Raw genomic sequence first — 13,413 nt, 5'->3', positions numbered from 1 at the left:
TCCCGGACAACATCCCTGTATTCTTCTCAGGCCGCCTGTCCTTGCTTCCATGTTTTATAAGCCTCTTTTTTTCCCTCTGAATTTCCTCAGGAGCTCCTTATCTATCCAAGGAGGTCTCCTGGCCCTTCTGCTGCACTTTCTTCCAGTTGGGGCGCAACACTCCTGATCTTGTAGCAGGTCATCCTGGAATATCAACTAACACTCTTGGGCCCTCCGGCCCTCTAGGATGTATCGCATGGAACCTTACTAAGCAGGTCCCTGAAGAGGCCCAAATGTGTGCAAAGTTTTCTCTTCTCTTTCGTTTTTATTTATTTTATGTCTGAATCTTTTATAAAAGTGCTAAAGTTTCTGTTGTGCTGAGTTGTTAATTATGATTGACTATTCAGGATTTTTATGGCATAACTGGAAATTGCTGTGGAAGAGCTCTCACTTCAGTATTAATTACACTTACGTTTTATTAGCTAGAGAGTTATTTACTTTATCTTTTGAGCTCTTATAAAAGGTAAATCTGCTTTTATCATGTGTCTTGGTAAGCTGTTTGTATGTGTCTTCAAAGACAGTTGAGGTTTTTTACCTTTAAAATTTCAAACCTTAGGAAATTTTAAGTACCTTTTTGCAGTTGATCTAAACTGATCAAAGATTGTGCCTAAGCTGAAAGGTTATGTGAATGCAAAAAGACAAAAGTTAAAATTGATGCTTTTGATGGCAGTTGTTTTGTGAAACCTCTGCGTAAGTTACAAATCTAAATTTAGTGTGACTGTACAGTTTCAAATGTCCTTAAGTTGATGGTTCTCAAAATTATATGAACTGTGCAAGTAGATTGTAAGAGGTACATAACCTTATATTAATATGACTATACTTGTTGCTAGTGTGATGGATTTTGGTAAGTATAGGTTTCAGAGCCAGAAGTATTTTTTTTAATGCTTCTTTGTATTTTGTTCTGTGTTCTGTTTTTATTTCTTGCATTAGTATCTGAAGTCCATATATCTCCTGATGTTCTCCTGGAGCACTCGGTGCTGTCTTCCTGTCTGGTTCCTACTGACTCATTCAGTTTATCGAGTGATAATGTGGCAAAAGCTATTAAAACAGCCACCAGTGTTACAAACCCTGCTGTTCCTGAAGAACAGGTAAAACCACAATTTTTGTGTTTCAGTAGAGGAACAGTATGTATTAAATATCTTAGCACTGTATCTTTTCTGTGCAAGAGTTGCCCTTTAAGAGCATGAGGTCTTTGGTGTCTTGTAGTACAGACTTTGAAGTAAAATAATTTTAGATTATGTTTAAATCCTATAACTGCAAGGCACCATAGTAATTTGGTATAGACTGCAAGAGGATCTGTGTTAAAGTTACTAAAAGTTAAAGGCATGCTGATACTGCTAGACGTGGAATTAGGAAACAATAGCAGGAAGGGTCTCTAAAAAGACTACGTTATTGGTAAAGCTGTAATGATTATGCCTGTACATATATGTCATACTTTCTCAAGTGGTTTTAGGTCTAAAGAATTAACTTTTAATATTTACTTAATTATTATGAAATTAATTTTATTTATATTACTATATTTTACTTCTCTTCCTCCCCCATTACATTTAAAGGGTGTTTTTTGTGATCTGACAGTCCTAGTTATGTGATCTTGATCTCTCTTAGTGGATGCAATACTGCTGAAAACTGATCTTAGCTTCTTTGGTGGGGGTGAAAGTGTTTTATTTTTAACTAAACAGATGAGCAAGGGAGGGAAAATACTTTCTGTGTGGAGATTAGCACACAAAAGCTAGATTTCCATGGATGAGAATTAAATAGATTTACCCTTCCAAGTGAATTTTTATTGCCACTGATTTCAGTGACACCTATTTAAACAAGTTTATTGATTGTAAAATTCCTTGCTTCGGGATGCATAGTAGTATATACTTGAGTTAGAAAGTGCTCTTGTCTTTCTCTGAAACAATCAATATTTTTGGCAGTTTGCAACCCTCTCATTATCAGCACTTACTTGGTTTCTTATTCTTCACAATTAAGTCAGATTTCCGTAGTCTGACCATTTACAAGCATTTGTCTAGTGCTATTCTAAAAACTTGTACAAATACTTCTTTTGATTGAACTGACTCTTACTTGTTTTCTTTTGAGCAGTATCTGTGTGTTTGCGCCTTCGGAAAGACTGTGGTTAGTACAGCTCCAGTAGTTCAGTCTTAGTAATGAATTAGTTACTGGTTTGTATCTGTTCCCAGCCTAATGTTGTGGGGAAAGCCTATAAAAAGTGAAGAGAATATGTGCCCAAATGCAAATGATACCAGAGGAAATTTCTTAGAAACCTGAAAGTTGGGTTGTTTTTCTCTTGAGAGGGAGGGAGTGTTTGTTTTCTTTCTTGACTGATGCCAGACAGGGTCATTTTCTGTGTTGAAAGCTCTTCATCTGCCTCTCTGACAATGTTTTGATAAGTAAATTTCTATTACTGGCAGGATGATCAAAATATGCTTTTCTTCAGCAGCAACAGATCCTATCCTTGATTTTGGCTAACAGTGAAATGTGAATAACCTGTACACTTTCTTGTTTGAGCTAGGCCAGCTACTTTAGCTTGTGTGTTCTCTGGAAAGAGCACTTTGGATATTCCAGAATACTAAGGCCTAAGTGTATTTTTTTAAAGCGAAAAATAATTTGGTTAGGTAGTCTTACTAAAAATAAGACATACATTTTATTACTTCTAAATAAGTATATGTGCAAATTCTAATTGTAGGCTGTGTTTCAATTTTTCTCATCCTGTTCTGGTCAGCTACTGACAGACAGACCCATAGTTCCATAAACTCTCTTCTTAACGCAGGAGGTAAAGGGAGTTGAGAGGAGGTCCTTTAACATCATTTTAAAATGGAGATCACACTTTCCACTTTTGGATAAAACTAAAGGAAAACAGTGGATGTAAAATTAAAATATTTAAACCTGTTACAGGAGGATGTTAGAACTGTGTTCTAATTGTATCTCCAGAGCCTCTTGAGGTTTTCTGTTATAAAAAACATCAATGTTTCAGGTTCAAACATGACAGGTTTTGGCAGTGCCCAACTCTGATCTTCAGTAGTTCTCCAAAGTAGAATTGGCACATCTAGTTTCTCTGCTTCTTACAGAATGGGATTTCAGAGCAGAAATTGCAGTTTTCTTTATGGCTGTTTTGCCTACTGGATCTTGTATGTCCATGGACAGTCAAGATCTCAGCTGTTTTTGTTTGGGCTTTTTTCAATCTATTGTTTGAGTGTCTGTTTGAAATAAAAGGTGTTAAGGTAACGGAGTTAAACCTCTTTTAATAAATACATTGAGATGTTCCTTTCACCACCACCTTCCAAATCTCAAAAGCTTTTGGTTTTCAAACTGATGTTAAAAAAAGTGTTTATTTTTGTGCTTTGCAGAAGATACGGGCTTATTACTGATGTTTCGTCTCTTTAGGGTTGCGTATTCTAGAAGCCTCCATTTCAGTTTTACTACTCTACAGTTCACTGAAATAGCTTTAAATAAATGTTGTAGCTGTGTCCCAGTTATTCTTATTCTGTTGGTCTAGCTTCAAGATGAGATTTGTTTTAGTACAAAAAGTTTCTATTCCCTTTCTATGACTACTATTTGCAGTCTGCACTGGGTGAAAACATGGAGTGACTAATCCAAGGAGAGTTTATTTCCACGTTAGCGTGATGCTTTGAAACAGGTGATCCAATTTCACTTCTGTCTCTTTTCACCTCTTTTGAGTGTTTTGGCCTCATTGGAAAGTGAGGTATCTGTGCCATCCTCCTTCTTAAAGCCTTCTCCTGAAGTCTGATTAAAAAGCAGTTGAGGATATTGAAAGGATTGATGTGAATCCATCTAGAATTACTAGCTACTGTTCCATTGCTGGAGCTTTCTTCTTGGCTGCCACATCCTACATAAAAAAGAGTGCGTGGCCAATTTCAGAACAGTGTGGTTTTAAAAAAGTAACCCTAGTATTTTCAGTTTTTAAGTTCTGTAATGTCATCTGGGAATGAAATTTGACTTGACTGGAATGTTAAGTTTCCTTTATAATTTCCTTTACATTTTTTTTTCTTTTTTTCTTGTGTGAATTAGATTCAAGCAGATATTCCAGTTGTGTCTTTGAATGTAATCGAAGACAACACTTCAGTTACATCAACAACTGCTTTAGTTGATGCCGAGACACAGAGACCAAATGAACCAAAGAGCTACCTTCATCAAGCTCTTGCAAACCTAAAAATCAAGCTCTGCACTGCTGAAGAAGAAAAATTAAAAATCAAAAAGGTATGAATAGTTTTTTAATAAAAAATGGTTAGCATTTATATAGGATTTAAATATATATGTAGATGGTAAAGATTCACAGTGCATTTTTTGTAGAAATTATCCCAATTCCAGAGAAATCATCCAAATTTAGCCAAAATACTCTCCCCTCCCCCTCCTACTCCCATATCTGGTGTCTAGTTTAGGCTGAAATTTTCTAAAGTTTCAAGTTCTCCTTTAGAAACTTTTTCAGGGGGAGGGGGGGACGAAAGAAGGAAGGGAAGGGAAGGGGAAGGGAGGAAAGGAGATATATTTTTATCATGGAGACAAGTGGTTAGAAGGTATAGTGATTCCCCATGTTTTGGAAGTATATGGTCACTGAAGCTCATAGTGTCTTTTCCTATCGTTATGAATATAACACCGGACACTTTCTTAATTCTTTTTTCTTTCCTGGGAGCTCTGGTAAAGAAATTCTACATACTCCTTCTGACATTAATATAAGAGTACTAGACAGGGCTATGCCTGTAGTTATGTGTCCAAAGATCACTGAGGCATTGGAAAGTAAGTTTAATCTCTGCTGTTCTTAATACTGCTCCTTCATAGCTATCAAGGTGTGCTAGGAAATAAAAATGAGGGTGAGTAACAAGTCAATGATGAGGAGGTCTGGAATGAATTGATTTTATTAGGAATTAACTGTATAGAGGAGATCTGGAAGGGAAGCATGAATGGACTGTAAGAGGACTAGAATTAAACTTGTCTAGGGATGTGAAAGGTAACAGAGGGGGATCCTATAGGTACATAGCAAACAAAAGACAGACTAGAGACAACGTGGGCCCTCTCCAGAAGATATCAGGAGAACTGGATACCCTGGATTTGGAGAAGGCTGAGGTTCTTAATGACTTCTTTGCCTCAGTCTTCACTGGACAAGGCTCTGACCACACCACCCAAGTCTTGGAAGGCAGATGCAGGGACTGTGAGAATGAAGACCTTGGGCCCACTGTAGGAGAGGATCTGGTTCGAGACCATCTTAAAAATCTGAACATGCACAAGTCCATGGGTCCTGATGAAATCCATCACAGGTCCTGAAGGAGCTGGCGAATGAAGTTGCTCAGCCATTGGCCATCATATTTGAAAATTCTTGGCAGTCAGGTGAAGTTCCTGATGACTGGAAAAAGGGAAATATAACCCCCATTTTCAAGAAGGGGAAAATGGATGACCCAGGGAATTACAGACCAGTCAGTCTCATCTCTGTACCTGGTAAAATCTTGGAGCAGATTCTCCTGGAAGCATGCCAAGGCACATGAAAAACAACAAGGTGCTTGGTGACAGCCAGCATGGCTTCACTAAGGGGAAATCCTGCCTGACCAATTTGGTGGCCTTCTATGATGGGGCTACGGAACTGATGGACAGGGTAGAGCAGCTGATGTCATCTTCCTGGACGTATGCAAAGCATTCGACACTGTCCCACACGACATCCTTGTCTCTAAATTGGAGAGACATCAATTTGATGGATGGACCACTCGGTGGATACAGAACTGGCTGTACAGAACAGAGTTGTGGTCAATGGCTTAATGTCCGGCTGGAGATCAGTAACGAGTGGTGTCCCTCAGGGATCGGTGTTGGGACCGGTCTTGTTTAACATCTTTGTCAGTGACATGGACAGTTGGATTGAGTGCGCCCTCAGCAAGTTTGCCGATGACACCAAGCTGTGTGTTTCGGTTGATACCCTGGAAGGAAGGAATGCCATCCAGAGGGACCTTGACACTCTTGTGAGGTGGGCTGATGCCAACCTCATGAAGTTTAACCGTGATAGGTGCAAAGTCTGATACTGGGGTTGGGGCAACCCCAGGTACAGCCTGAGCTGGGAAGAGAATAGATTCAGAGCAGCCCTGCAGAGAAGGACTTGGGGGTGTTGTATCCTGTATCCTGGACTGCATCAAAAGGAGCATGACCAGCAGGTCGAAGGAGGTGATCCTGCCCCTTTACTTTGCTCTTGTGAGACCTCACCTGGAGTATTGTGTGCAGTTCTGGTGTCCTCAACATTGAAAGGACATGGAACTGTTGGAACAAGTCCAGAGGAGGGCCACAAGGATGATCAGGGGACTGGAGCACCTCCCGTATGAAGACAGGCTGAGAAAGTTTGGGCTGTTTAAACTGGAGAAGGGAAGGCTGTGTGGAGACCTCATAGCAGCCTTCCAGTATCTGAAGGGGACCTATAGGGATGCTGGGGAGGGACTCTTCGTTAGGGACTGTAGTGATAGTACAAGGGGTAATGAGTTAAAACTTAAACAGGGGAAGTTTAGATTAGATATAAGAAAAAGTTCTTTCCTGTTAGGGTGTTGAGGCACTGGAATAGGTTGCCCAGGGAAGTTTTGAGTTCTCCATCCCTGGTGGTGTTCAAGGGCAGGTTGGACAGAGCCTTGGTTGACATGGCTTAGTGTGAGGTGTCCCTGCCCATGGCAGGGGATTGGAACTTGATCTCAGTGTCCTTTCCAACCCTAACTATTCTATGATTCTGTAGGATATAGGTTGAGAGCTAGGCTCTGAATTGAAATGTTGCACCATCAGTTTCTGTCTCTGCAGTAGAGTCAAAGACTTTGAATCTCTAGAATTGTTTTTAACTTTTTGTCCAGAAGGAAGATTACTAAGTAGATGTGCTGTGTCTGTCCGCCTTATGATCATCTCTGTTGTTACTTTGTATAGCTGTACAACGATCTTGCTAGTCATTTGTTTCTATGCTGACTTCCTGCATGGCTGCAGAAATAGTCGTTCTTGAGCAACTTAAAGGGTGCTAACAGCTTATGTATAGTAGGTATCAGTTTGGCAGGAGAACAGCTGCATTGAGTTAAAAATAAAAATCTTCAGCAGTTTGTATAGCAAACAATTTTGAAGTTTGTTGTCAGTGTTGTTCTCCTTCCTCTCTCTTGGTTCATGGTGGGCAGGTTTCTAGACTGACTCTCTGCAAGATCACAGAGTATATTTAAAATTGTTATCATTTGGAGATATAGGTAGAGATCATTGGGGCTGTATGTAATGGGATTTCTGTTGTTCCAGTGAACTGTTTGCTAACAGTATATTTAATATGCTGTTCTTCAAATGCAGAAAGAGAGAGCAAGCTATTCAGAATATTGAAATAATTAGAACAGAATAGTTCCAGCTGGAAGGGACTTACAACAATTATCTGATTCAACTGAGCGCTTTAGTGCTGACCAAAAGTTAAAGCATGGCATTAAGCATGGCATCCTGATGCTTCTTAAACACTGACAGGCTTGGGGCATCGACCACCTCTCTAGGAAGCCTGCTCCTGTTTTTGACCACCCTCTCAGTAAAGAAATGTTTCCTAATGTCATGTCTGAACTTCCCCTGTCACAGCTTTGAACTACGTCCGTCTGTCCGGGCACTGCATCCTAGGGAAAAGAGACCAGCATCTCCCTCTGCGCTTACCCTCCTCAGGAAACTGCAGAGAATGCTGAGGCCAGCCCTCAATCTCTTTTTCTCCACACTAGACAAACCCAGTGACCTTAGTTGCTTCTTACAGAATGTGCCTTTGATTTTGTGTACTTTGTACTTCTTGAAAACATTGCCTCCATTTAAAACCTGCAGAGTTTTCTTCCACAACCCTTTATCTCTGTGTATATTATGATAACAAATACTATAGTCTTCAGAAATGAAATTAGTTGGAATGATCAACTGGTTCTCACAATTCACATGTGTTAGTAACTTCACATTTTATTTTGTAAACTTTACAGGAATTAGAACATTTATTGGAAAAACACAGTATTCTAGAAATGGATTTCTTGAAGGAAAAAAAAGAAAAAGTAATTTCACATCAAGATCACTACAATATGCTCCAGGTAATTTATTTCTTGTAGTATATTTTTTTTTCAGGAGGATTTTGTATAGAGTATACTTATATCTGACAAATACTCTTAAGTATCTACACATCTGCTCCAAAGACTTTTCTATTTAAAAAATTTCTAAGGTCTTTAGATCAGAGGCTGACTTTTGACATTAGCAGGAACATAGGTTTAACAGCCCACTTGTAAGTACATTATTGTAACTCAAATCACTCATCTTTATTATGACCCATTTTGCATACCAGATGAAAAAAACACTGTACAGGAGATATGTGTTTAACAGTGTGACAGAGCATGTTCTAGTATAGCTATGTTATATATAGGTAAAACCAGGCAGATATTTGTAAAGTATTATCTGAGTCAAATATGGAATAGTTTGTATTGCATAATAAAAACTGTAAAGTATAACTAGATGCTAGACAATGGAATTAACACTGCTTCCATTACACACCCCAATGCTGTTCATTGAATATGTGTGTGAAGTCCCACATACAAGACAGATTTTTCACTGAAGTTTCCTGTCTTCATCCAGTGTTATAGCAGGACAAACTAAATATTATAGATTAACAATGTTTCAGAAGTTTCTTGCTGGTAATTCACCTTCACTTAATTTTGTTGCAGCAGTGAATGGTTGGGGTTTTCTGTGTAGCTACTCATTGTTTCCCATTTGTACTTAAGGCTTGCTATGATAATTTGCATTGAATTCCTGCCTGCTGTACTTCCTAGAATTTATGCTCATCTAATTTTTTTTCTTATGTGTGTAACATCCTACTCAGTGAAAGAAGTGTTTGCTTAGCTATGTTATAAAAATAAGTTTTGCTTAAAAACTTTCTGATTCATGAAATATCATACTGGCTAAAGTTAATGATCATCATAAACTCTTGACAATAGATTTGATGGATATTATTTTTTACCACTTTCACAATGCTCTTCAAGTGGAAGTATTTAAGTAGTGAATATGTTACTGAGGCTTGCAAGGATCAGTCTGCCTGAATCATACCTCTTTGTGTCAGGTACTGCAGTTTTCAGGAATGGCAATGAAAAGGTCATAACCTTGAACTTACTTTGTAGAAAAGCTCATGTACTTCCTCTTGTTGTCTTCTGGATATAGCCAGAATCAAGTCAGAGAAGAAAGTGAGTTACCATTCACTTTCTTCTGTAATCTGAGTAAGCAGAGAAAAAGTGAGTCTTCTGAGAGCTGACAGTCAAAATTACTTTCATGAAATTTGAATATTAGATACCTTTTATTAGTACTGTTTTTCTGCAATTCCTAAGGCTTTGAAAAAGGAATGTTAAATAATGTGACTTAATGTGTTGATGCCTGATTTAATGTGCATGGATCCTTTTGATTTCTTTTTTTCCTCTTTTAGTATTTAACAGTGTGTCCTAACTGCTACCCGCACCTCCATTTAGTTTCTTGTTTTCAGAATTTATTTAAGTCTTTTAATATTTCATAATGTACCTTAAGAGCTTGTATTTTAGATTCAATGTCATAGTTATCTCGATATTAAGTAAATAAATGGCTGAATAAGTAAATACTAGCTCTAGTTGTTACAAGCTGAACTTCCTATAATTAAAAATCTTGGAGAAGAGTTAGCATTACAGTTTTGCAATTCCAAGAACAAGAAGCAAGCTAACTAATTTTGTCTTGACGATGACAAAATTCAGTTTTGCAATGATGACATAAATTGTTCTGGAAGTAAGTAGGGGTGTTAGTTACTGAGAAGGATAAAGCAGCTTTGGAGAGCTGTGGTTCTGAGGACTGAAAGTTCAGTAGGGTTCCAGGAAGGGGAAGAGTACAGCACTTAAAAGTGAATAGAAGGTACTAATACAGATTAAGGAGTGGAAATAATCATAGGTATCACCCTTCCCCACTATTCCCAATGTGATTTTGTCTAAGGGCTCATACTTCTTGTAAGGGATCTTGTTCTATAACAGTGATACGATATGGCACTGATCTGGACACAGAATGGATGGTGAGCATAAGGCACAGCTGATTATGAGTAAGGGGTAACTCTTCTGGTTTGAGCCTTTTCTAAGGAACCTCTTCCTTCCTAGTTCCCTGCATCTCTATTTCCCCACTAACCTTGCTTACCTAACAGGTAAACTCAGCCCTTCTGTGCCTTCCATCTATCTTCACCTCTTCCTTTCTTACAGTGCTGACTCCTGGGGAATACAATTTTGCCTGTAATATGGATACTTCCCAGTGTTTGAGAACACACTGGGATCTCTAACTTCCCCAGCTTCTGTTTTGTAGTTTGTACAGGAACACTGTCCATCTCTAGCCAGCACCAGATCTACAATGTGTGATCCATCAGCTGTCCATATTGTGAGAAGTCTCAGTGGCTGAGGACATGAGAGAAATCTGAAATGCACATCTTCCTTAGACAATAGGCCTGTTCATGTTGACAGTAGGGAGGTGTCAAAGTTTGCGTACTTGGAATGAGCACAGATGATCCTAGAGAGAAAGCTTCCTGTTTTGGAAGACCCCTGTATTGTGCTTTTAATATACATAAGCAACAGCTTTGTATAAACATTTATTTTCAAAAGTAATTTCAAGAAGCAGTCTTGCAGTTGAATGTCTAGCAAAACAAGCTCTTGGAAGCACTTGCAGTTAAAGTGACAGGGTGAAATGGTCATGTTTCCTAATACTAGTTAACCATATGGTTACTAAACTTTGTATCCTGTATTGGTAGATATAACTTTATCTGGAAGAAATGTTCCTGTGTGTTAGTACTTAAGTAAATACAGCATACCCCCATATAAACAGCTATATCTTTAGCCTGCTTTGATAAAAAGCCCAATTTTTCTATTGGAGGAGGCAGATCTTGGGGGGAAAAATAATGAGTGGTGGAATAACATCCAAGAATTTGTCTTTTGCCATTATACTGAACCTTAAATAAAGTACAACATGAATAATCTTTCTTTCTTCAAACTGTAGTTCACCTTTGAAATTAATTTTGTATCATTTTGGCTGCAAAAGTTATCTCCATTCCAGAGAAGCTGATGAAACAAGGGCTGACAGATTTATTTCTAATTGCAGGTTAAGTATACCTTAATGTGTTTATTACCCCAAATCTGTGAACTTGCTAAGTGAAAGGAAGGAATAATTTATGCCTTTCTGAGATACTTCTCCCCCAGCATCTCTATATAAATGTAAGGAAAAAATTACTGTTTTCCTTTACTGAAACTTCATAGTGCGCAAGAATGCTTATAGCAAAAAAACCCACAACCTTATAGCTGTAGCTTGTTTTATGCTACAATTTCAATTTTTAAACAATTTCACCTTAAGACTGCGGAAGGAGGGTTGAAAGCCTGGACTCAAACATAGGTTGAGACCAATTTTTCTCTTCTTGTGCTGGCCCTGGAGATATAGGGATGACTGACATATCTGGATTGCATAAACAGCAAAAATGCATAGTCTATATGCAAGGTTTTCCTAACTGCATCCCTACACACTTGGAGAGCAGCTCTGTGGTCCTCCTGGGTCGCCTGCTTTGGCTTCCACCTCCTGTACACTTCTTTATTGCCAGAGTTTAGTGAGGAGCTTTTTGTTCATTCATGCAGGATTCCTGCTGCATTTGTTTGATTTCCTGCTTGTCACTCTTGAGCTTGGCAGCGTTAATCCTTGAATAGCAATCAGCTTTTTTGGATCCCTCTTTCTAGGGATCACCTATGAAATTCTTCCAAGCAGACTCCCAAAGAGACTGGAGTCTCCTCATTGAGTCCAGCACTGTGATCCTGCTTTTTGCACCAGTCCTTCCCTGTCCTGAACCCCACCATCTCACGATCAATGGAGCCAAGGCAGAATGCCACTGATCTTCACATTCCCAGACAGCTCTTTCATGTTTTTAAGTATCAGGTCCAACAGAGTACCTCAGAGATTGCTCCTGCATGTGCTAGGACATTGTTGTCAGTGTGCCCCAGGAATCTCCTGGATTGCTGTATTGTTCCTCAAAAAAATACTGGGGTGGATAGCACCCCTCATGAGCACCAGGGCCTGCGAATGTGAGGCTTCTTCCTGTTGTCTGAAGATGGCCTCATCTACATCACCTTCCTGTAGACCATCTGGTCTACAGTCGGCAGACGCAACGATGTCCGCTGTGCTGGTCTGCTTGTTAATCCTGAGCTGTAGGTTCTTTACTGATCACCTACCCCAAAGCAGAGCTCCATGTATTCCAAATCCTCTCTCACATAAATTGCAACACCTTGTCATTGCCTTCCTGGCCTTTCCTTCCAGAAGCGTGCATTTATATTCTAGAAAAGGTGTGCTACAAAAGATTGAAAACGGGTCTTGGAGGTAGGTGCTTTTTGTGGCTGCAGTACTAGAACATGTATGTTTTCTTGCAAAACTAATATATGACTTACATCCTGTTAAATCTTCTAAGAAAATATTTAGGTTGGTTTTAGATGCAGACATAGAGGAGACAGAATGCTAATAACGAAAAATAGGTGTGAAAAAAAGTTACCTACAGTACCTGCAACTAAATTTATAAATGAATTTCCCAAAAAACTTCACAGGTCAGGGTTTAAAATTATGGAACACTGAAAACAGGGGATTTCAGGAAAGGCACTTTCACAGATAGCAATGCATCTTTTTGCTGAATTAAAGGCATTTATGGATGTGTCAACAGTCCCTTGCCCACCTCTTTTTCAAGTATGTGCCAGATACCTCACGTTGATTTCTTCACCTTTTAAATTTTTTTTAATGTTACTCTATGTATTCTTCTTTCAGACACTCCTTCTTATTCGAGTCTCTATTTTATTAATAATTTCACAGCTGTTTATCTTTTTGCCTATTTTTCCCCCAGTTTTGATGTCATCTTTTCTCTAAATTATTTTTCCACAGTATGAGGAAAAATAACTTCTTTTTTTTTTTCTAAGAAAAAGAAGAAAAAGATCGTGGTCCTTTGCATTTATGTTTTCTTCTTAAAATCTTTTTTAATGAATTTATTGTCTTTTTTCAGAATGATTGATTAGAAGATTAAGTATGACATGCTAATTTTGTTTTAAAAACATGCTCTATTCAAGCATACCTCTATTGCATTATCGTGCTGTTACTTAACAGCTTTCAATGTCTAACTTGCTTTGTAATATAGTATTCAGTTACAGTCGTGTAGTGTGCCTAGAATTTATTCTTTTACAGTTATGTGCCTCCTTTGGCTCTCTGATTTTAAGGGTATGCCAGAAATTGTGCTTAGACAACTTTCATTTTTATAGTGTGTGTGTGGAAGTAAAAATATTTTTTGGCACCGACATTCCTGTCCTGACTACTTTTAACTGGCCTGACCTGTCTTATGCCAGTATATCCTAGATTTAC

At 38.5% G+C, this 13,413-nt stretch overlaps 1 protein-coding gene across 4 annotated transcripts in view; it reads left to right on the top strand.

The window, feature by feature from the left end:
- The window catches only part of CCDC91 (coiled-coil domain containing 91), a 121,295-nt gene that overhangs the window by 41,428 nt on the left and 66,454 nt on the right, over nucleotides 1-13,413 (top strand). For all 4 annotated transcript variants that reach the window (XM_057426258.1, XM_057426274.1, XM_057426249.1 and 1 more), the window contains exons 4-6: nucleotides 970-1,127; nucleotides 4,072-4,260; nucleotides 7,986-8,090. In XM_057426258.1, the coding sequence (XP_057282241.1) occupies nucleotides 970-1,127; nucleotides 4,072-4,260; nucleotides 7,986-8,090 (452 nt within the window). The remainder of the gene's footprint in view (nucleotides 1-969; nucleotides 1,128-4,071; nucleotides 4,261-7,985; nucleotides 8,091-13,413) is intronic.

Source organism: Pezoporus wallicus, unplaced genomic scaffold (genome assembly GCF_028554395.1).
Source record: "Pezoporus wallicus isolate ANWC-B61680 ecotype Strahan unplaced genomic scaffold, APGP_CSIRO_Pwel_v1 scaffold_3294, whole genome shotgun sequence".
NCBI classification, from domain to species: Eukaryota; Metazoa; Chordata; class Aves; order Psittaciformes; family Psittacidae; genus Pezoporus; species Pezoporus wallicus.
This window is presented reverse-complemented; position numbering and strand designations above follow the sequence as displayed.